This window comes from Bos taurus, chromosome 2 (assembly GCF_002263795.3).
Source record: "Bos taurus isolate L1 Dominette 01449 registration number 42190680 breed Hereford chromosome 2, ARS-UCD2.0, whole genome shotgun sequence".
NCBI lineage: Eukaryota > Metazoa > Chordata > Mammalia > Artiodactyla > Bovidae > Bos > Bos taurus.
The window spans coordinates 111,105,158-111,128,998 of record NC_037329.1 but is presented as its reverse complement, the minus strand read 5'-3'; the positions used below and the strand labels follow the sequence as shown (position 1 = coordinate 111,128,998).

At 40.8% G+C, this 23,841-nt stretch overlaps 1 protein-coding gene across 1 annotated transcript in view; it reads right to left on the bottom strand.

Moving 5' to 3' along the window:
- Positions 1–15,389: 15,389 nt before the first annotated feature.
- The window catches only part of ACSL3 (acyl-CoA synthetase long chain family member 3), a 75,946-nt gene continuing 67,494 nt past the window's right edge, over positions 15,390–23,841 (bottom strand). The window contains exons 13-15 of the mRNA NM_001205468.2: positions 23,135–23,249; positions 21,600–21,757; positions 15,390–17,475 (exon numbers count right to left, since the gene is read on the bottom strand). Of these exons, the coding sequence (NP_001192397.1) occupies positions 17,318–17,475; positions 21,600–21,757; positions 23,135–23,249 (431 nt within the window). The 3' untranslated portion in view covers positions 15,390–17,317. The remainder of the gene's footprint in view (positions 17,476–21,599; positions 21,758–23,134; positions 23,250–23,841) is intronic.

Below are 23,841 nucleotides of genomic sequence, written 5' to 3'. Positions count from 1 at the left end.
AAAAATTCCAGGAGGTTCCAAAAAGCAACGAAGACCCAGCACAGCTGAAAATAAGTAAGTAAATAAATAAATGAAGCTATTTTTTTAAAAAATATGAAAACCTAGAAGACCAATCTATGGATCTAATATCAGACTAACAAGACTTCTCGAAAAAAGAGAAACAAAACAAGTAGAAGAAGATATCAAAGAAGTAATACAAGACAGTGAGAAGTCAGAGGTTCAGGTAGTAAGAAAAGATGGCAAAAGGGGGGTAGTTTTCATCTCAGCCTGGAAGGATGAGCCAGATTCTGACCCATGGGGAGAAGAGAGAATCCAAGACCTGTAAACAAGAGTTTAGACCAGGAAAAAGCATGGTTTGTGCCCATGGAAACCGCATAGAATCAGGCCATTTCCCTAGCATCAGCATCTCCAGGTACTAGTCTAAGCCCCTGCGTACTGTAGCCAGTGGAATCATCACAGCCAGCTTACAGCTCTCATTTATGGATCAGAACACTCAGCCTGGGAGAAAGAAGCAATATATAGCCCTTTGTATCCATGGGTTCCACATCCATAGATTCAACCAACCATCAATGGAAAATATTCCAAAACAATTCCAGGAAGTTCCAAAAAGCAAAACTTGAATCTGTCATTTTCCAGCAACTGTATTAGGTATTATAAGTAACCTGAAGATGATTTAAAGTATACAGGAGGATTGTGCAGATTTTATGCAAATACCATGCCATTGTGTATAAGACACTTGAACACCCGTGGCTTTTGATATCTGAGGGGGTCTTGGATCCAATCCCAGAGGAAACTGAGGGGCAACTGTGTTACACAGCTGGTTGGTGCTAGAGTAGAATTCACCCAGGACGTCCTCAGGTCCCAAATCCATCACTCATTCATTCAGCTGAGACTGATAAATGCTACAACATGGATGAACCTTGAAAATTGTATGCTAAGTAAAAGAAGCCAGTCCCCAAAGACCACATACTGTATGATTATAGACAATGTCCAGAATAGGCAAATCCATAGAGACAGAAAGTACTAGTGGTCACTTAGGGCTAGGAATATACCACAATGGAAGGTCACTGCTAATGGATATGTAGTTTCTTTGGAGGGTGATGGAAATATGCTTAAAATTAGATCATGGTGATGTTTGCACTACTCTGTGAATATATTAAAAAGCATGAATTTTATACTTTAAATGGGTAAATTATATGGTATGTGAATTATACCTCAATAAGACTTTTATTTAAGGCATGATTAGATTTATGTTTGGGAAAGATCAATCTGGTAGCAGTGTGGGAAGAATCAGGAATATAGAAAACGAACACATAAAGATCAGTGAGGAGGCTATTTTCACAGTTGAGGTGGGTGTTGGTGACAGACTGCACTACGGTGGTGGTAACAGGGATGGAGATACAGATCATTCAAGAGAGATTTAGAAGGTGGGATACACAGGAGTTGGTGCCTAGTTGACTAGTGGAAATAAGCGTGAGAGAGAAGCCCAAGATGACACCCAGGTCATGTTAGATGGATAAATGGTTCTATTCACTAAGAGAGAGCATACTGAAACAGCCAAGCTTGTTTTATGGACAGGATCATTATGGGTTTAATTTAGAGGTGCTTTGGGGCTTTTAAATATAGTTGTTCAGTAAACAGAGTCTCTGGATTGGTATTCAGGGAAGACAGCTGGGGAAGGCAGTGTGTGGATGGTATGCGTGCTAAGTCACTTTGGTTGTGTCCAACTCTTTGAAACCCCATGGACTTTAGCCCACCAGCCTCCTCTGTCCCTGAGATTCTCCAAGCCAGAATACTGGAGTGGGTTGCCATACCCTTCTCCAGGGGATCTTCCCGACCCAGGGATCAAACCCACATCTCTTATGTCTCCTGCATTGGCAGATGGGGACTTTACCATTAGCGCCACCTGGCTGTGGGTTCCCAGTATGTTTTGGTAATGAAGTTTGGGGCTTGGACAAGATTACCATGGGAGAGAAGAGGGCTAGGGGCTGAGCCTGAGCAACCCTGTCTGTTTAAATGGCTGGCTAGAAGGAGGTACACCCATACAGGGAAGCTGAAGAAAGACCTAGAAATGTAAGGGGAGTGGTGCCAGAGGGGAGTTATGCTTCCAGGAATCTATATTGTATTTATATTTGTCTATGATATTATTACCTCTTTTATTCAAATGTTCATTGCTCTATATTCATTCTCTTTATCTTCATTCTCCTTTTTGTTTGCATGTGCTTCATAATGTTCATTCTTCTATGGAGTGAGTATGGGTGTTATACATCCCATGCTGGGCTGAAGTTTTCACTCTGTGTTTATAAGCTCCATTTTTTCCCCCATAGCTTGTAACTGGCTCAATTGCTCAATTAAATAATTTTATGATTTTGTTCATTTATTTATTTTGGCAGTGCTGTGTCTTCACTGCTGCACAGGCTTCTCTACTTGCAGCAAGGAGGGCTACTCCTAGTTGTGATGCACTGGCTTCTCATTGTGGTGGCTTCTCTTGCGAAGCATGGGCCCTAGGGAGCGTGGGCTGCAGTAACTGCGGCCTGTGGGCGCAGTAGTTGCGGTTCCTGGACTCTAGGGGGCAGTCTCAGTTGTGGCACAGGGGCTTAGTTGCTCCATGGCACAGGGGATCTTCCTGGACCAGGGATTAAAAACCCGTGTCTCTTTGGATTCTGTGGGAGAAGGCGAGGGGGGGATGATTTGAGAGAATAGCATTGAAACATGTATATTACCATATGTGAAATAGCTCACCAGTCCAAGTTCAATGCATAAAGCAGGGCACTCAAAGCCAGTGCACTGGGACAACCCTGAGGGATGGGATGGGAGGGAGGTGGGAGGGGGGTTCAGGATGGGGGACACATGTACACCTGTGGCTGATACATGTCATGCATGGCAAAGCCACTACAATATTGTAAAGTAACTAACCTCCAATTAAAAATAAATAAATAAATAAAATTTTTAAGTGTCTCCTGCACTGGCAGGTGGATCCTTTACCACAGAGCCACCAGGGAAGCCCTAAATAATTTTAAATAGATGAATTTTAATAAGCACATAATAGTCCATCATAGGATTGTACCTTCATTTTAATCTATACCTCGGTGTTGGGTACAAGATTTCTTCCGTGAGCCTCGTTACATTCCCATCTGCAGACAGGCCCCGTTTGTGTGTATCTCTGCCGTGTGACCATGTCTAGTTTATTTAATGCCTCTAAGTCTCAATTTTTCTCAGCCTCAGGATTGTGTATGCACGTGGAGCACTGGTGTGTGAAGTACCCAAACAAGAGGTGAAGGGATTGCTGTGGACCAAGCGCCCAGGGAAAACAAAGATTTTAGATTCGACGTAGCTCAGCTCAAGGAGCCCAGTTCCTGGTGAGAGGATCTCAGTCCACATACAGTTCACAAGAGGCACATCTGCCTGGCGACTTTTACAAACGAACAACTACGTGAAGTGGACGGAGAAGAGGGGTCTGGGGTTGCATAGGAACACAGCACACTCTCATTCGACTGCCTCCTGAGGTGGGGTGGGGGAGACACTCCATCTACTGGTGCTCTGCTCAACAGCAGAACTGGCAAGCCACCCCCAGGGCTGCCAAAACTGGAAGAAAGATCGTGGGAAGATGACGCTGCAGCCTCATGAGACGGGAGAAGCCACAGAAGCAAACCCACCCACCACCACTCCCCCAAGCTGAGTGGGAGAGCATCGTGGGGAGGGCTGCTCTGACCATGAACCCAGAGAAGTCTGTCTGTGGTACCCAAGGACATGCCATCTCTTTCCTCCCCCATCTCTCCATCAAGGTGAAAGCGTGCATGTGTGCTCAGTTGCTTCAGTCGTGACTGACTCTTTGCGACCCTATGGATTGTGGCCTGCCAGGCTCCTCTGTCCATGGGCTTCTCCAGGCAAAAACACTGGAGTCGATTGCCATGTCTTTCTCTAGGGGATCTTCCCAACCGAGGGATCAAACCTGCGTCTCTTGTGTCTCCTGCCTTGGCAGGCAGGTTCTTTACCATTAGCACCACCTGGGAGGCCCATCAAGGTGAAAGAGCCCATAGAAAGACTGGGCGGAGGCCGGAGGGGAGCCTTCTGGGGCTCCAATGGGTGTCTGTCCCCTGTAGCAAGAGGCTTTGGGTGAAGTCGCCAGGGGAGAGGCGGCAGGTGTCTGAGGTCTCCCTGAAGGAGCCAGCCTCTGAAGCCACAGAGTTTAGAAAACCAACAGCCAGGCTGTTTGCACTGATGCCATACTAACGAAGTCCCAGAGGGTCCACAGTGCAAATTCTGTCCCCTTCCTTGAGAAAGAATTTAAAATCCCAGGATGGAGGCAGGAGGGAGCAAAAGAAGCACTCAGAGTGGCTATAAATGGGCGTGGGACATCTTTATGAGGTCAGAGAAACACTCTATAACTGGCTCGTGGTGGTGGTTGCCCAACTCTATAAATTGACTAAATTTCATTGAATTACACACTTAAAATGGGTGAATTTTATGGTATATAAATTCTACCTCAATAAAGTTTTGGTTTTTTTTTTTTTAAGAAAAAGGAAACCAGTGGATGGAAAATTTTAATGGAAAATGTGGCTCTCATCATCAGATGCAAACCAAAATAGAAACTACTAGAATGACTTGCATGTCAGGAACAGGAGAGCTAGATTGCCCCCTCTCAACCAAAGTTAACAAAGCTCCATTCTAAGGGTATAGTCGTTTTCCTGTCTGCACATAGCCAACGTGTGGTACCCAAGGACCATCATCGGTTTCAACATCATAGGCAGGGAAGTGACCAGTAGTCGTGGGTGTCTTGCTACAGTGCCTGTGTCCGCCATTCTCTCTGCCTCTGGAAATACACTTTCCTGCTGCCCAGAGTCCCCCAAGTCTGCAGGAGATCGCCTCTGTGTCTCTGTCCCATCAGGAAAATAAGAAGCCGCAGTTGATGACCATCCACATGCATGGTGGACAGCATCACAGGGCTGCTGATTCGTGGGAGGAGAAGGGTGGCAGACGGTTGCAGACAGAAGCATCAGTTATCCCCACGCAGCCCTTCCCATAAATGCTCCAGAGGAGGGAAGGCAAGATACATGACAGCAAGGCTGCCTCAAATTCTACAGCAAATGCCCATGTGCTCCTCTTCTGCTCGATTCATGAAACAGTATTGGGCTTACTGTTATTATTAGTCTATTTCCTAGGAAACAGAATGACTCAAAAGGCATATGAAATTATGATTTATAATCAGGGGGAAAAGGGAGGGATGGACGGAGGAAACACATGACCAAAGATCCTAACCCAACACAGGGTCCATAGTGGCTGACTTCTTTCCCCTTCTTTCCTGCATTTTAGCCCAAATTAAAGACTAAGTGATGAACGCAAATCTGTACAAAACACTTACTCAGAATCTCTTAGGAGAAAGACATAGTACACTAGACTTGGAGGATATAAAGAAATCACTACCCTCCAGAATTTAAATTTACCAGAGGAGTTAGGTTACATACAGTCGAAACAAAATACCAGTTGAATAGCCTGCAAAAATTCTAAGGTTTGATCTAGCCAGTCCACTATTAGGGAGCTATCCTGTAGATGAGTTTTAACTTAGGCACAAAATATTAGTAAGAATTGTCTGTTGTCACACTGATCCTAGTAATAAAAACTGAAATAACCTAGATGCCCAGCAATAAAAAATAATTAAATACATAACAATACATTCATGCTATGGAATACCATGAAGCCACAAGAAGATCAAATTATTAATTACTTAGGTAAACTTATGCATGGGTTTCCCTGGTGGTTTAGCAGTAAAGAATTCACCTTCCAATTCAGGACACCATCTGCAATGCAAGAGATGTGGGTTATATCCCTGGGTCTGGAAGATCCCCTGGAGTTGTTCAGTTGCTAAGTTTTGTCCACCTCTTTGCAATCTCATGAACTGCAGCATGCCAGGCTTCTCTGTCTTTCACTATCTCCCTGAATTTGCTCAAACTCATGTCCATTGAGCCAGTGATGCTATGCAACCATCTCATCCTCTGTCGTCCCCTTCTCCTCTTGCCCTCAATCTTTTTCAGCCTCGGGGTCTTTTCCAATGAGTCAGCTCTTCCCATCAGGAGGCCAAAATATTGTAGCTTCAGCTTCAGCATCAATCCTTCCAATGAATATTCAGGGTTGATTTCCTTTAGGATTGACTGGTTTGACCTCTTTGCTACCCAAGGGATTCTCAAGAGTCTTCTCCAGCACCACAGTTCAAAAGCATCAATTCTTTGGCACTCAGTCTTCTTTATGGTCCAACTCTCACATCCATACATGACTACTGGAAAAACCGTAGCTTTGACTAGATGGACCTTTGTTGGCAAAGTGATGTCTCTGCTTTTTAGTATGCTGTCTAGGTTGGTCATAGCTTTTCTTCCAAGGATCAAGTGTCTTAATTTCATGGCTGCGGTCACTGTTGGCATTGATTTGGGAGCCCAAGAAAATGAAATTTGACACCGTTTCCATTTTGTCCCCTTCTATTTGCCATGAAGTGATGGGACCAGATGCCATGATATTAGTTTTTTGACGGTTGAGTTTTAAGCCTGCTTTTTCATTCTTCTCTTTCACCTTCATCAAGAGGCTCTTTAGCTCCTCTTCACTTTCTGCCATAAGGGTAGTGTCATCTGCATATCTGAGGTTATTGATATTTCTTCCAAGAATCTTGATTCCAGCTTGTGCTTCATCCAGCCCAGAATTTCACAAGATATATGCCACATATAAGTTAAATAAGCAGGGTGACAAAATACAGCCTTGACGTACTCCTTTCCCAATTTGAAACCAGTCTGTTGTCCCATGTCCAGTTCTGTTGCCTTTTGACCTGCATACAGGTTTTTCAGAAGAAAGATAATATTGTCTGGCATTCCCATCTCATTAAGAATATTCCACAGTTAGTTGTGATCCACACAGTCAAAGGCTTTAGCGTAGTCAGTGAAACGGAAGTATATGATTTTTTGGAATTTCCTTGCTTTATCTATGTTGGCAATTTGATCTCTGGTTCCTCTGCCTTTACTAAATCCAACCTGTACATCTGGAAGTTCTCAGTTCACATACTGCTGAAGCCTAGCTTGAAGGATTTTGAGCATAATCTTGCTGGCGTGTGAAATGTGTGCAATTGTGCGGTAGTTTGAGCATTCTTTGGCATTGCCTTTCTTTGCAACTGGAATGAAAACTGACCTTTTCCAGTCCTGTGGCCACTGCTCAGTTTCCAAATTTGCTGGCATAATGACTGCAGCACTTTAACAACCTCATCTTTTAAGATTTCAAATAGCTCAGTTGGAATTCCATCATCTCTACCAGCTTTGTTCATAGTAATGCTTCCTAAGGCCCACTTGACTTCACACTCCAGGATGTCTGGCTCTAGGTGAGTAACTACATCTTGGTGGTTATCTGGGTCATTAAGATCATTTTTCGTACAGTTCTTCTGTGTATTCTTGCCACCTTTTCTGAACCTCTTGTGCTTCTGTTGGGTCCTTGCCGGTTTTATCCTTTATTGTGTCCATTGTGTATGAAATGTTCCCTTGGTATATCTAATTTTCTTAAAGAGATCTCTAGTCTTTCCCATTCTATTGTTTTCCTTTATTTCTTTGCACTGTTCACTTAAGGCTTTCTTCTCTCTCCTTGCTCTTCCTTGGAACTCTGCGTTCAGTTGGGTATATCTTTCCTTTTCTCCTTTGCCTTTCACTTCTCTCGGCTATTTGTAAGGTTTCCTCATACAACCATTTTGCCTTCTTGCATTTCTTTTTCTTGGGGATGGTTTTGGTCACCACCTCCTGTACAATGTTAAGAACCTCCGTCCATAGTTCTTTCTGCGCTGTCTACCAGATCTAGTCCCTAGAATCTATCTGTCACCTCCACTGTATAATCATAAAGGATTTGATTTAGGTTATACATGAGTAGCCTAGTGGTATTCTGTACTTTCTTCAATTTGAACCTGAATTTTGTAACAAGGAGCTGATTATCTGAGCCACAGTCAGCTCCAGGTCTTGTTTCTGCTGATTGTATAGAGCTTCTCCATCTTCAGCTGCAAAAAATATAATCAATCTGACTTTGGTACTGACCATCTGGAGATGTCCATGTGTAGAGTCCTCTGGAGTAGGAAATGACAACCCACTCCGGTATTCTTGCCTGGGAAATTCCATAGACAGAGGAGGGTGGCAGACATGACTAAGCAACTAAACCATCACCAAACTTATGTGTACTGACCTAGGAAGATGATCATTGTCCACTCACAATGAAAAGGCTAGTTTCAAAATATACATTGTGGTCCAATTTTGTTCTATACTAACTTGCTGGGGCTGCTAAGACAAATACCATGACCAAAATCTATTTTCTCACAATTCAGGAGGCTGGACATCAGAGGTCAAGGTATCAGCAGGGCTTTTTCTTCTGAAGCCTCTCTTCTTGGCTTGTCTCTCACGTTCTTCCTTCTGTGCACGTCTGTGTCCTAATCTCTCCTCGTAAGGACCAGCCATACAGGGTTAGTAGTAGTGTTGGTGGCTCAGCTGTTTCTGGCCCTTTGTGACTCCACAGACTGTAGCTTACCAGGCTCCTCTGCCCGTGGGATTCTTCGGGCAAGAATACTGGAGTGGATTGCCATTCCCTTCTCCAGAGGATTTTCCTGACCCAGGGATTGGCAGGTCTCTTGCACTGCAGGCAGATTCTTTGCCATTTGAGTTACAGGGAAGGCCCACTCTAAAGGCCTCATTTTAGTTTAATTACCTTGCTAAAGGCCCTGTCTCCAAATAGTCACATTCTGAAGTGCTGAGAACACATGGGCTTCAACACATGAACTGGGAGGGGCATGGGGGAGGGGGCAGAGGGGGGGAGCTGGGGCGGGGAGGCGGGGTTGGGGGGGGCGGAGTCGGGGGTTGGATACAATTCAGCCCATAACATGCTCTTTAAAACATTCTGTGTGTATATGAAAAGTTTTCATTTTCAATCTATATTTCTGAATTGCTAGAAATTTTATGAGTGTAAATTCATGTTAAGTCAGCCATTCTTTAAAAACATTTTTCCAATGTTTTATGTCTATAATTACTTTCAAATGAAACTTTCTTTTTTTTAAAGTGCCAAAAAAAAAAAAAATAGTGTGTTTCAGTAGGCTGGAGCCACAGTCAGGTCCTTTAAAGATGCTTGGTGTCATCACTGCAGGGGAGGCTGCTGGCCTGGGGACAGAGAGGAGACACGACAAGGACACACCGTGCCGAGAACCAGAATCAGAAAATCAGCCAAAGACAGAACCAAAAGGCAAACGAGAACTTTTGCTTTCAGGAAAAAGAGGAGGAAGGTGCCATCTCTCTGATTTTCCATTTCTTGTGGGAGCTGCTTTTAAAGATTTGCAAATTCTCTACATCTGTGACCCTCAGACCTGTAGCTACCAAAGGAGGGGGGACAAATTAGGAGATCGGGATTAACATACATATATACACTACTATGTATAAAATTGATAATTAGTGAGAGCCAGCTGTACAGCACAGGGAACTCTACTCAATGCTCTGTGGTGACCTAAATGGGAAGGAAATTTTAAAAAAAGAATGATATGTGTATACACATAACTGATTCACTTTGCTCTACAGCAAAAACACAGCATTGTAAAGCAACTATATCCAAGAATTTTTTTTAAAGAAAATATTAGCAAATTATCTACACTTAATTAAATGAATGATCTGAAAAACAATATACCACCTGACCTGATACTGATAAAGTTGCACATTAGAGGGGAAGGAGAAGGATGTATAGGATGGATGTACATGAAGGGCCTTAAAAGGTCTGCTTGAAGGACAAAAATGTCCACAGAATTCAGTTATGGTAAAACTCAAAAAGAGTCATGAAACAGTAAATAAGAGGAAAAAATCAGATGAAGGACGTGAAAATAAAGCTATTCAAAAGAGGGAAGGAACTACCAGAGGAAACTTTTTTTTAATGTAAGGGTGGAAGATAGGGGCAGGTAATCACATATCACATTATAAAGACAGAACAAGCAGAACAAGACTGATAAGCAAGAGTGTATTTGAAGAAAGCGTTTCAAAAAACACCCAAATTCAGCTCCAAGCTGAATTGTGCCCCCTGCTCCCCTCCCTCAAAAAAAGATACACCACAGTCCTAGATCCCAAAACTCAGAAAAGAAAAGGAAATCGAAGTTCCTTCAGTTGTGTCTGACTCTTTGCAATCCCATGGACTATAGCCTGCCAGGATCCTCCTTCCATGGAATTCTCCAGGCAAGAATACTGGAGTGGGTAGCCATTTCTTTCTCCAGGGGACCTTCCCGATCCAGGGATCAAACCTGGGTCTCCTGCACTGCAGGCGGATTCTTTACCGACTGAGCCACCAGGGAAGCCAATAGGAGCTTACTTGGGGACAGAGACATCACTGATGGTCTGGTTAAGATGAGGTCATTAGGGTGGACCTTAACTCAATAGGACCAAGTCCTTATGAAAAGAGGAAATTTGGACCCAGAAGATGATGTGAAGACTTGGGGAGAATGCCATGTGAAGACAGAGGATTGGAGGATGCATCTACTTGTCAAGGAATGCCAAAGATCATGCAAACCTCCAGAAACAGAGACAAGGCAGGAGCCCAGCCCAGCTGACACCTGCAGAAACACGAGAGAATGATTCCTGTTGCATTAATCACCCGATTTGTGGTACGATTTTATGACAGCCCTAGGACACTAATATAAATACCAGATTAGAAAATACAAGTCTCTGGTTAGTTCTTTACCAAAACATGAAACAATTTCTAGCCTTCTTTCTTAAAAATTACTATTTCCAGGATCAGAAAAATAAGGCTTTAAACTAGTTGTTCTCACAGTGGTGGTTTAGTCACTAAGTCGTGACTGACTCTTTGTGACCCCATGGACTGTAGCCTGCCAGGCTCCTCTGTTTATGGGATTTCCTAGGCAAGAACACTGGAGTAGGTTGCCATTTCCTTCTCCATAGGATCTGCCCAACCCAGGGATTAACCTGCATCTCTTGCATTGCAGGCAGATTCTTTACTGCTGAGCCATCAGTTGTTCTCATAAGCTTGGATTTTTATGACAGCAGTAATGCCATTGTAAAAAGTTTTTAATAAAACATGAAGAGAAAAATAAGTCAGTCACACTTCATAAACCACCATGTGAGCACACTTCCTTCCAGGCTCTTCTCTAATGCAGTATACACACAACACATACACACGCATTTGTACATACATGTACATACACAATTTCATGACCAGAAGGACCTACTGAATTTTTATTCCCACTTTCTTTTCCCAAATAATGCATAACATTAAATATAAGAAGTGGTAGCAATACTTTTCTTGCCTATGTAATCAATCAGATGAATGTTACATAACACCTAGCTGTTTAGGTATTACTATAAACAACATCAAAATAAAGGTCTCTTGTAGGAACTCTCAAGCCACATTTCAGGTATTTTCTTAGATGCCTAGAAGTGGAATTAATGGGCAGAAAAAAATAATAATATTTTCCGCTTCTTCTGGATTTTGCTTTTCAAAATAAGATGAACTATTGATCAACTGAACAGGTTTAAGTCGGATTCTGGTGGCTACTTGTGACTGGCTATAGAATAGCTATCTTTTCTCCATTTGTGGGAATTTTTTCTTTTTTTTTATTCTCCAAGGTCTTGATGCACTCCTCCTGAGGCCAAAAGTCATTAGACCCAGAGGTAGGTAAGTGATGCTGGCGTCAGCTCTACAACTGAGCAGAGGGCTATTTCGCAGGGCAGGCCAAGTACATAAGCAAAGAAAGGGAGAATGCCCTGGGCTTGCCTGGGAAGTACCCAAAGGGTGCGTGGGGCCTGGGGTGGGCTCTCCACAGGATGGGGGCAGGGTGGAGGGAGGAGTTGGATCCCAGGGCACACACTGCTGGGCTGTTAGGATGTTATTAATGTCTTACACATCAGCACCTTCCTATCCCGTCCCCTCCCTTTCCAACCCAGCCTGAACCCCAACCAAATGGTAGGAGTTGCTTCTGAAAGAATCCCACCAAAGTGAACAGTATTCAAAGGTATCAGTAAAAGGGGGCGTTGATGGGGGTTTGCTGAAGGCTGTTTTTAGAAGCCTGGAGGGACTAGAAAAATGCATTTAACATTAAACATGGACACACATATGCATTGTAATAATGTCAACACTTGAATCTGTTCAAAAAAGTTCAGTCCCATGTCAAGGTCCTGGGATGAGAAGTGATTTCTAAACAGACATGCCCTTACAGTCTGCAAGCTGCACATGGACCAATGAGAAGGGAATCAGAGACAGGAGTAAAGTTTGGGGGGAATCCAATTGAAGAATAACCTGTTTTCATGACTCAAATCAGGCTACACTGGTATATAGCCTGCTGTTTTTAAGGGTTATGTCAGAGGAATCTTTCCATGACAATCTTTCCATGACCTAGCGACCTCATCCTAAAAGTATAAGGTGTATTTAGGATGGTAGAAACATTAAGCTACCTATGTTTAATAAACCGAGCAAAGCTAATGACAGGAATTAGGCACAATCATCTTTTTAAACTGACTCAAATAAAACAAACATTGAAGTTCCCCAGATGTTCTATTAGTTACAAGACTACATTCAAAGACCTACTTTTTACAAAAGTTTAAGTTAGTACAAAGGTACTTATACCCAGTCTTATCAGAAACCAACATAAATGGCAGCTGAAGGCAGGTTTCTGAGACATCAGGCAGGACAGAACACTTCCTCCCACAACCCCAGGATTCTAAGTTGGCACAAAATCTAGTTATTTTATTGCTGCAAATCAGGAAAGGAATACATCAAGGCTGTATAGTGTCACCCTGCTTATTTAACTTATATGCAGAGTACATCATGAGAAACGCTGGGCTGGATGAAGCACAAGCTGGAATCAAGATTGCTGGGAGAAGTATCAATAACCTCAGATATGCAGATGACACCACCCTTATGGCAGAAAGTGAAGAAGAACTAAAGAGCCTCTTGATGAAAGTGAAAGAGGAGAGTAAAAAAGTTGGCTTAAAACTCAACATTCAGAAAACGAAGATCATGGCATCTGGTCCCATCACTTCATGGCAAATAGATGGGGAAATCATGGAAACAGAGACTTTATTTTGGGGGGCTCTAAAATCACTGTAGATGGTGACTGCACCCATGAAACTAAGACACTTGTTCCTTGGAAAAGAAGCTATGACCAATCTAGATAGCATATTAAAAAGCAGAGACATTACTTTGCCAACAAAGCTCTGTCTAGTCAAAGCTATGGTTTTTCTAGTGGTCATGTATGGATGAGCTGGACTATAAAGAAACCTGAGCACCAAAGAATTGATGCTTTTGAACTGTGGTGTTGGAGGACTCTTGAGAGTCCTTGGACTGCAAGGAGATCCAACCAGTCAATCCTAAAGGAAATCAGTCCTGAATGTTTGGAAGGACTGATGCTGAAACTGAAATTCCCAATACTTTGGCCATCTAACGCAAAGAACTGACTCACTGGAAAAGACCCCCATGCTGGGAAAGCCTGAAGGTGAGAGAAGGGGACAACAGAGGATGAGATGGTTGGATGGCATCATCGACTCAATGGACATGAGTTTGAGTAAACTCCAGGAGTTGGTGATGGACAGGGAAGGCTGACATACTGCAATCTATGGGGTTGCAAAGAGTCGGACACGACTGACCAACTGAACTGCTTTTACCCCACAAATTTTAATGCCAAACTTCATCATCTCAAGACTTTATGCTATGTGAATGCTTACGTGCAGAAAACCTTTTATCACCAGAGCATGGCTCCTGTGCTGTCAAAACCCAAGGGAGGACAGGAAGGGCAAGGGCCCAGAGGGCTCAGGGCAAGTGAGGACAGATGCTAGCAAAGTACATCAAGAACAGAACTCCTAGAATCAAGTCTCCCTTCAAATGGATTGCCAGCCCAAGAAAGACAATTCCCCTAATGCCTTTTTCAATGAGTATTTCAGGAATGTCAATTAGCTTTTATGGAGAGAGCTTTTCTTTCTTTGGAAAAACAAAATATTGAGTTTTAGTATCAGAAAATTTTTACCTATCTTTATTCTTCAAACTTCATGTCAAGTCACAAATATATAGTCCATACCACATAGTAGCTATCTTGCTTCTTTTTGATGTGCACTCTTTCAGGCAGAAAGAGCAATAACCAAGAAAACACTGAAAATGAATTCAGTGAACAACCAATTTTCAGTATATAAAGTGTACAGTACATTCCAGTGTGGTCCATTATGTACAGTTTAAAAGTGCATCTCCTCTAAAACATCACAGATGTGCATAATTCTTATCACAAAAGAACCCACACAGAGATTTATTAAGCTTCAAAGCTGTATCACAGGGAATAATTTTTGAAAACTATAAAACCTTGTGTATTCTGGAAGCAAAGTCATTCCAGACTTAACATTGCTGAAAAAACATCAAGCTTTAGAGATCACGGACATCAAATCCATTACTTAAACCAAGTAGCATTTAGAAAGTAGCTAACTTTGTTTTGTTCTGTTGTCAATAAAACTTTCTAATGAAGTTTAAGCTGAGAAATACCAGCAGGGAGAGTGGGGACCTGGGGAGAAGGGAAGAGGGATGGAGGTGGGGGGCTGGTGCAGAGCAGAGATGGCCACCCATCTACCTGATTGTAAACTGCCATATTGTTGGGCTTCCCTGATAGCTCAAGAGGTAAAGAATCAGCCTGTAACACAGGAGACATGGGTTCAATCCCTGGGTCGGGAAGATCCTCTGGAGGAGGAAATGGCAACCTACCCAGTATTCTTGCCTGAAAAATCCCATAGAGAGAGGAGCCTGGCGGGCTACAGTCCATGGGATTGCAGAGTTGGACACGAGTAAGACTGTTTCAGGAGAGACTCAACAATTTTCTATATAGCTTACTTCCAGAAAACAACAGTTAGAAAACATTCTGTTTAGAATTGATACACATATCTGAAAAGAGACTGTTAGATAATTCTTGGAAGTTTCCCTTCAAGTTCTTCTGGTTAAACCAATATTTATTTTTCTTATATTCAAATTATAATTGTCGGGTCAGTTCAGTTCAGTCGCTCAGTCGTGTCCGACTCTTTGCGACTCCATGAATTGCAGCACGCCAGGCCTCCCTGTCCATCACCAACTCCCGGAGTTCACTCAAACTCACGTCCATCGAGTCGGTGATGCCATCTCATCCGTAGCCCACTCCCACTTTTTTTTTTTTCAAATCAACCAACTTTTTATTCTTGAAAGGATAATGTTAAAACATACAAGTTTCCAAGTCACCACAGATGGTTTGGATTAAAGTAATTGGAAAGGGGATGCTACTTAATCTCATTTCTTCCGTGTCATCTGACACCTGGTATCTGATATTTTAGGAATGACAGGAACCATAAAAAGTGAGAAAAATAAGACTGTGTACAGATCAAGCCAGCAATATTAGATGTTTCTGAAAAATAACTTTTATTCTGAATCAGTGATAAGCTACATATTCATCTGCCACTATTTCAAGTCACAATTATACTGACATCTCTCCTTTGAAACAATGAACCGTTTTTTCTACTTTCCAAACAACACTTGAAAGCAAATAATTATTCTAAAGATAAAGCATCAGAAACAAATTCTCTCCACCCAAGGTGACTTTAAGTTTCAGATCACAACATTTTAGAGATACACCATTTAATTTTTCCTATTTTTACTTCTTCTTGGCAGTTTTTTCAAACTGAAAATTTAAACTATGACAAGAAAAGCATTCAAAACATAATACAAATATATACAAGAATACAAGAAAAGTTTAAAACAAAAATATTGTATTGCAGTATCTCCAAATATGATGTGTTCTTGAAATGACCAAAAACCACAGGGTGCAGGCCCGCAACGCTCTCTCATCCTACACAGATCTATGTTCATCTCTCTTCATATATATGTGTTTTTATTTTGCCTTTTGGTGCCTAAAGTAACTGAGACGCAAAAAGATACTTAATATGACATGAAAAACAGGGTACCTATGATTTTTTTACATCCTAATCTGAACACATCTTAATTGGTGCAATATTACTCTTAATAATAGGCAAGCGATACATATGAAACGACATACTATAATACAATGTTTTCAGAATCAAACAATTTCCACAATGACATGAAAAAGCTGCAAATTAACTCACCTCATTATAAAGTGAAATTCTCATATATCATAGTAAGAATGCTACTATTAGAAGCATTCTAAAGTATCTCATTTTCTAGTGTAGAAAGGTTATGGTAGAAAAAATAAGGTGCATTTTTTAATAAGCCACCAACAGACACTTTATAGTGCCTGACACATATACACCCAGTGCAAACTATCCAAGAAAATAATCCTTATTTTAATATGAGATGTTTCACTACACAGCTCGACTAAAGGTAAAATGAGAAATAGCTTTCCATCATTAATATGGCATAATCACAGACAATTCAATGTATATATATATATATGCGGTCAGTGAAAATAAAGAATAACATTCCATCCTTTGATTTATTGTTTTTAAATTCTACCTTACCTTTTAGAATTGTTCCCAATTCTAAAAATTTAGATAGTTTCCTAGTTTCCATAGCTAACTAGAAGACTAGATATTTTGATGGTCAGCTACTAGAGATTAATGGTCCACTGGCGATACCCTCGCTGTGTTTCTTCTTTACTATGAAACCATAACCCTCTATTGCTATTGTTTCATGCAGCACCAACCCAACTTCATTTTTCCCTAAGAAAAAATAAATATATAAAGAAGACACTGTGAGGCATATATTCACAAGGTCTCAATTTCTTAAAACATAAGTATGGGTATATTTATTTCTCTCAAATGCATACAAGACAATAATTACACAGCAACAAATCTTTAGTTCAACAATGATTTGATTCAAAAGCATTTGAATGAAATTTACATAATTTCACATCCATACCCTTGCATTTTAAATACTGTAAGTAAAAAAGCCCCCCAAATAACCAATTCTTATATTTCCTATTTAGTCCTCTATACATCCAAACTTTAAAAAGTTACAAACTGAACATTATACAGAACATATAAATCATGTTTAAAAACTTGAGGTTTTTTAAAATCACTGTTCCCCAATATGATTCATAAAAGTCCTCATGCTGACAAGTGCAGTCCTAGGTGGTAAAGTAAACTGGAGGAGGGGAAGAAAGAAGAGACAGACACAAGTTTGCTGTCTTAATATTTTACTAATCCTGTCAGTTAAAAATGGTGATGTCATGAGAAATAACAGTTTAAGTTTAATATGAGGAATGGACTCTGCCTCACAGTTTGAGACATGCATTTCAAGTATTTTCCTATTTGATCTGAGCTCCCTGCAGCAAACTGATGCTGAAAGAGAATAACTATTTTCTTCCATACATTCGCTCAATGTCCGCCTGGTAATGTGTTTTAAGCTCTTTTCGTTTCAGCTTGAAGGCATCTGTCACCAGACCAGTTTCAGGGGTCCACGGTTCAGGGCTCAAACGAATTTTTACTGGAATTTCAAACTTTTCCAGACTTGCTGAGGTTGTGGAAAAAAGAAATTAAAAAGTAAACACAGAGCCATGAAAAATATACAATTAAAATTCTTAGCAAACAATTTTAACTTCCTCAGTCTCCACACAACCATCAAAATGTAAAATCTACAGCTAATAAATCTCACTTCTAAGCAATTTATCCCTCAGAAATACTAGAAGCAAAACATATATATATATAAGAATTATAATAGCAAAAAACTGTTTAGAAAATCTACATGTCCATCAACAGAATGAGTTGGGTAAATTATGATATAGGCATAAAATGTACACAATTCATTCTTTAAAAATAAGTTAGATCTATTGGTATGGGTATATAAAGATACCATATATTGTTAGGTTTAAAAAAATGATTTTGCCTTGTGTTTGAACACTATATAAACTTACATGCAACTAGATGTGTAGGATGAGGATACAGATAAAATAAACCATATGCTCGAGGGGCTAGTATCCAGGATTAAAAAAAGGAAGTGTCACTTTTGATCTTATACCTATTTGTTTTCTTTGAATTTATTTTTAAAAAATCACTTTAGAGGGCTTCCCTGGTGGCTCAGTGGTAAAGAATCCACCTGCCAATGCAAGAGACACAGGTTCAATTTCTGATCTAGGAAGATTTCACATGCCTCAGAGCAACTATGCCCATGCGCCTCAACTACTGGGCCAGTGCTCTCGAGCCCGGGAGCTGCGACGACTGAAACCTGAGCGCCCTGGAGCCCATGCTCCGCAACAGGAGAAGCCACGGCAAGATGAGAAGCTCACGTGCTGGAATGAGAGGAGCCCCAGCTCTCTGCAACCAGAGAAAAAGCCCACACAGCAACAAAGACCCAGCACAGCCAAAAATAAAATAATTTTCTAAAAATCACTTTAACAACTAAGAAATAATAAAGTTAAAACAGAAATCTAGTGACTGAGCCAGGACAGTCGCCGTGAGCTCTGAGGAAAACTGTGTGCTCCCTACTGTGTTTCTCACACACCGCTCAATATCAAGGAGATCCACAAGAGGGGAAGGATAGGGGGTGGTGGGGGAATGAGATCTGAAGAAGCACGTTTCCTTATTAAGGCTGATTTACTTTTCCAGCACTTGTTTCACAAATATTTACCAGCAAAAATTATTGTGTAAAATGCTTTAGTAAACATTGTTTTAAAATACAAAAATGAATAGTTTCTGCTCTCAACTGGTATACTATTGGGAAAAGGGTAAACACTTAGCCATAATAATACATACATTTTAAAAGAATTGAATTCAAGATATAAATGCCTTAGGAAGAAAAATGATATATTAACTCAAATAACAAAGTTTTATTCTTCAAAGATTACAAGTATTTCAGGAGTGGTTTCTAACTGGAAAAGCCACCATGAGAAAAAGCAGTACAGTAGGGACCAAGCATTAAAGGACACGAGTTTGACAGCACTGAGAGGCGTGGAGACTCGCACGCAGGCCCTGGAAGCCCACGCTCAGCTATAAACACTCAGCACTGCACTCATGATCGGACTCAAAACGATGCTAGCAACAGCGATATCATCTACACCAGGTTTTAGAAAAATGAACAGAGCAACAATCACATGACCAGTTGGGGAAATGGGGACTCTAATAAAAACTATGAGTATTTCTTCCTTATTTTGTTGTGAATATGTTTGTATATATGGTAAGCAAATACTTTTGTTTTCTTCCCCTCATTCTCTTGTCATAATATATTAATAAGTTAACTTTATATCACAGTATTTAAGTTACAGGATATCAAAGTAGCAGAGTTAAAAAATCACTCAGGGGTGTGCAAACACTTCTGGAGAAAAGGTTCATGTATTTTCAGTTGCACACAAGATAACTGTTTAATGTTAGGTGACAGTCTGACTTTGTTACTGTCTTTACTTGGAACTTAAACTATGGTTTAAGGAAATGTATGTGGGTGCCAAGCTGACAACAGGAGGACTGTGGTGGTTTTATGCCTCATCTGGACTAGGCTGGAGTTCCCAGTTATTCAGTTTGAAAGTGGTTTTATAGATATGGCTAAGTCAGTTCAAAGACCTTGAGAGCTGAGCTGAGGCCCCCTCAAAAAAGAAGCAATTCTGCCTATGGACAGGGGCTTTGACCCCTGCCTAAGAGCTCCAGTCCACTTTTTCAACAGTCTGTCCTACAGATTGCCAGTCTGTCCAGCCAGCCCCCAGTGAAAAGGCAAACCAATTCCCTACCTGAAAAGTTTCTATAGTTAAATATATTTAACCTACTGATTCTGTTCTCTGGTGTGAATTGAATATAGACTTGGCTTAAAAATGAAGTTGGATCCCTTCTTCACATCATATATAAAAATGGATTAACTCAAAATGGATTAAGGACCCAAATGTAAGGACAAAAACTACAAAACTCTTAGAAGAAAATAAAATATTTACTTGTAACTTAGATTAGGCAACGGCTTCTCAAATGTGAAGTACAAGCAACCAAAGGAAAAAAAGGAAATTGTTTCTTATAAAAATTAAAATTGTTGTACTTCAAAGGATACCATCAAGAAAGTAAAAACACAACCCAAACAATGGTAGAAAATACTTACAAATCACATATCTGATAATGGATTTGCATCTAAAATATATAAAGACCCATATAGTGACAGATTTTATTTTCTTGGGCTCCAAAATCACTGCAGATGGTGACTGTAGCCATGAAATTAAAAGACGCTTACCCTTTGGATGGAAAGCTATGACAGACCTAGATAGTATATTAAAAGGCAGAGACACCTCTTTGCTGACAAAGGTCCATGTGTAGTCAAAGCTACGGTTTTATCAGTAGTCATGTACAGATGTGAGAGAGACCACAAAGAAGGGGGAATGCCAAAGAAGTGACGCCTTTGAATTGTGGTGCTGGAGAAACTTGAGAGTCCCTTGGACAGCAAGGAAATCAAACCAGTCAATCCTAAAAGAAATCAACCCTGAGTATTCATAGGAAAGACTATGCTAAAGTTGAAGTTCCAATACTTTGGCCAGTAAAAGGAAATGAAGTGTTGATACACACTACAACAAAAATATAGAGATGAACATTTCATGCTAAGTGAAAGAAACCAGTCACAAAAACCCATATACAATATGGTTCGACTTTTACAAAATCTCTAGAACAGGCAAATCTACAGAAACAGAAAGATCAGTGGCTCCCAAGGACTAAGAGGTCTAAGGTATGATGAGAAGTGCCTGCTGATGGACACAATATTTCTTTTTTGAGGTGATGACAAAGACAATGAGGTGATAACAATCTGAAACTGATATGGCAATGTGTACAATTCTGCCAACATACTAAAAACTATTGTATACTAAATGGTTGAGATGTTTGGTGTGTAAATTATATGTCTGTTTACAAAATTTATTTTTAAAAAATATATATTAAGTATATACACTTTAAATTATGCTTGTTTCAGTATTCTACCTTACAGAGAAACAATATAGGTTTCTAACTTAATTCAGCATCAGTGCAAGGATTTTGAGTTACCTAGAAAAGCTGGAAACTATATTCAGGCTGACATGCTAAAAAACATAATTACTCCTGAAATACAGGGTCAGAATAACTTCATCTGATTAAATGAGATCTACATTTTTCATTATCTTGAATGACATATCTAAGGAGAATAAAAATGCACACTTATATTTCACTTAACGCTGATGACTCAGACAGTAGAGCTGTTTTTATTAAACCAAGAATATCAAACTACATCTCTCTGTGCCCACTCCACAAAACACACATACACATACAAAAGGGGTAGAGGACACATGATAGCAGTGTAGAAAGAGTCTTGGACGGTTCACTGTGGGCTGGGGTGTCTGGGAAGCCCAGCAGGGCCTTGGAAACAGCAGAGCAGAGTGGAGAAAGGGCCAAACCGGAAAACAGAAACTGTGAGAAGAGAACGTTCTGATACGTGTACATCAGTGGTGGGCGTGGTGGCCTTGTGTGTCCCCAGAGGAGCTTGAATGGATGGGGGTGACAAGCATGTTCTCCAAACTAATGGTAGGAAAATATGATTGGTTTCTGAGCAGGAAATGTAACCTAAGCCCTTGTAACAAAAACAGAACAAACAAGTTAAAGTATTCTCTCCCCATCTCAGTCCCAGAACCAGTTACCACTCTCACTCACCTGAAATAGCAGCTTCAGAAAGCACTTTCAGTACCTCATTCTCCATTTCACAGCTGTTACACAGCTCCTCCCAAGTCCCATGAAGTCCTTTCCTTCGTGCTAGTTCTGTTAGTTCCTTTTGATTTGGCACAACAAATCCGATGACATAAGAATGATAACTGAAATACGTAAGGGACAACTTGGTTAGGGCACTAAATGGCACACCATGTTAACTGTGGTTACTGATTACACTCAAGTTTAGAAGCCAACTCTCTACCATTTTAAAGAACATACATAATATTTGCCACACTTACTTCATGCAACAGCCACTTTTACTGTCTAATTCATAACACGTTCTGATGCTTTGGCAGAATTCATTGCTAAATAAACCTTAATCTGACATTTCATGATGAATTTCAACTATGTATATAATAACTATTATGAATCATGCTTTTAAAAGAAATTAGAAAATTTAGCTTTAAAAAGTCAGTAATTCACATCAATAGACTATAAACGAAAATAAAAACTAATGAAAGTAAGAAGCTGTTTTTAAGAAAATCTGGCAACAAGTCAAACTAATGTGATTATATATTCTTTTATCATGAGAATTTGTATTCTAGAGGAACTCTAAGCACGCCCACAGAAAGCAGTCACCTGAAGAAACGACAGCATCATCAGAAGAAAGACAGTCCTGGTTAGTATCACACCAGAAAATCCAGAACTGTTAGCATCACTAAAGAAAACACTTCATCACTAACACAGGGCAGAATCATTTATAAATCGATATGGTAAATCTCTAAAGTGGGTTGTACCTCAAACTCTATTTCTAAATTGGTTCTTCTAATATCAGATTTTATTTTTTCACAGTAAGTATTATGTTAACTGCAGCAGTAAGTCTTCTAGGCTGGCCACAAAACACCCAATCACTACCACTGGGGAATGATTGCCACACACAGTAGTGTTACGGAAAAATGTGAACAGTGTGTCAATCTGAAATTCCAACACATTTCCCAAGAGTGCATTCCTGGGATTAACTTTAAACTCTCCTTCCCAGCTGCCTCTGAATCATCATGGGCAAGAGACGCTATGTGTTAAGCCACAGCTTAACCTAGCTTAAGGGGGGAAGGAAGCCCTCCTTTGGGGTTCCTGGGGCCCCAGGCAGGCTCGAATAGAGAAGTGGTAGTAAGAACTGAGCAGAGCACTGTTAGCCGACCAATTTCCTTCTTTACTCAGCTCTCCTCTAGACTGGTTGCGGGAAGCCTCCTCGTGTAGAAGGACAAGTAGCTCAGAGAACCAAAGCAGCGGGAAGGAGGGTTTATTTTCTTCACCTTCCAATCACATGGGATTCTGCACCAAGATGTAAAACAGAAATCAGACAGAGGACAATATGGAGAGGAGCATCACAAGGCAAGAATCAGCCAGTGACTGTAATGAGAAGAGGAAAACCCATGAGAAGGAAGAGGTCTTAGTATAATTTTACAGAGAAGGCCAGCAGAGAAAGGAAGGGCCGACAGCATTACCAAATGTTTTAAGCAGCATAAATTCTATGCTCTTACCTGTTTGCATATGCACAAATGTTATCTATTAGTGGGAGATTCTTCAAAGCAGCCTCCACCTTCCCAAGAGAAACATATTCTCCTGCCTGTAGTTTTACAAGGTCCTTCTTACGATCTGTGCAAAAACAGGGCCAGGAGCAGGGCACATTGGAGGATAGTATCAACACACCTTTAATACATACAAATACTGGCTATTCCCCACAAATACTGGCCATCCCCTACATAATTTGCAATCAGTTAAGTTCCTTATAAGAGTTATACTGAAATTTAAAACACATAATAAAATGAGGCCCTTATTTCTGTACCACTGAATACATTTTTTTTTAAAAACTTAGCTTCTTAAGGGACCCCATCCTCAGGGCTTCGGGTACGTTCTGCTCGACAGATTACGTCCACGGGACACATTAATGCCAGAAAGGTCAAGAATATATACTCAAGTGCCCTGTGAAAGCTCACAGTCTATCTGAAGAGAAGCAGGATGAAAAACTGTATTACTTCAGTACAACATGGTAGTGCTAAGTGTTCAGACTCTCCAACTTGCTGATTTTGGAAGAATTCCTGCAAGTGAGGCCTGAACTGAGTCTTCAGAGAAGACTGAGCAGCAGCCAAGTGGAATGGCACTGGCAAAGAACAGAGCTGTGCCAGTTTGCATTACTGCAGCACAAAAGAGATGGGGGCAGATGGGTGACCGGGGCCACCCTCAACTG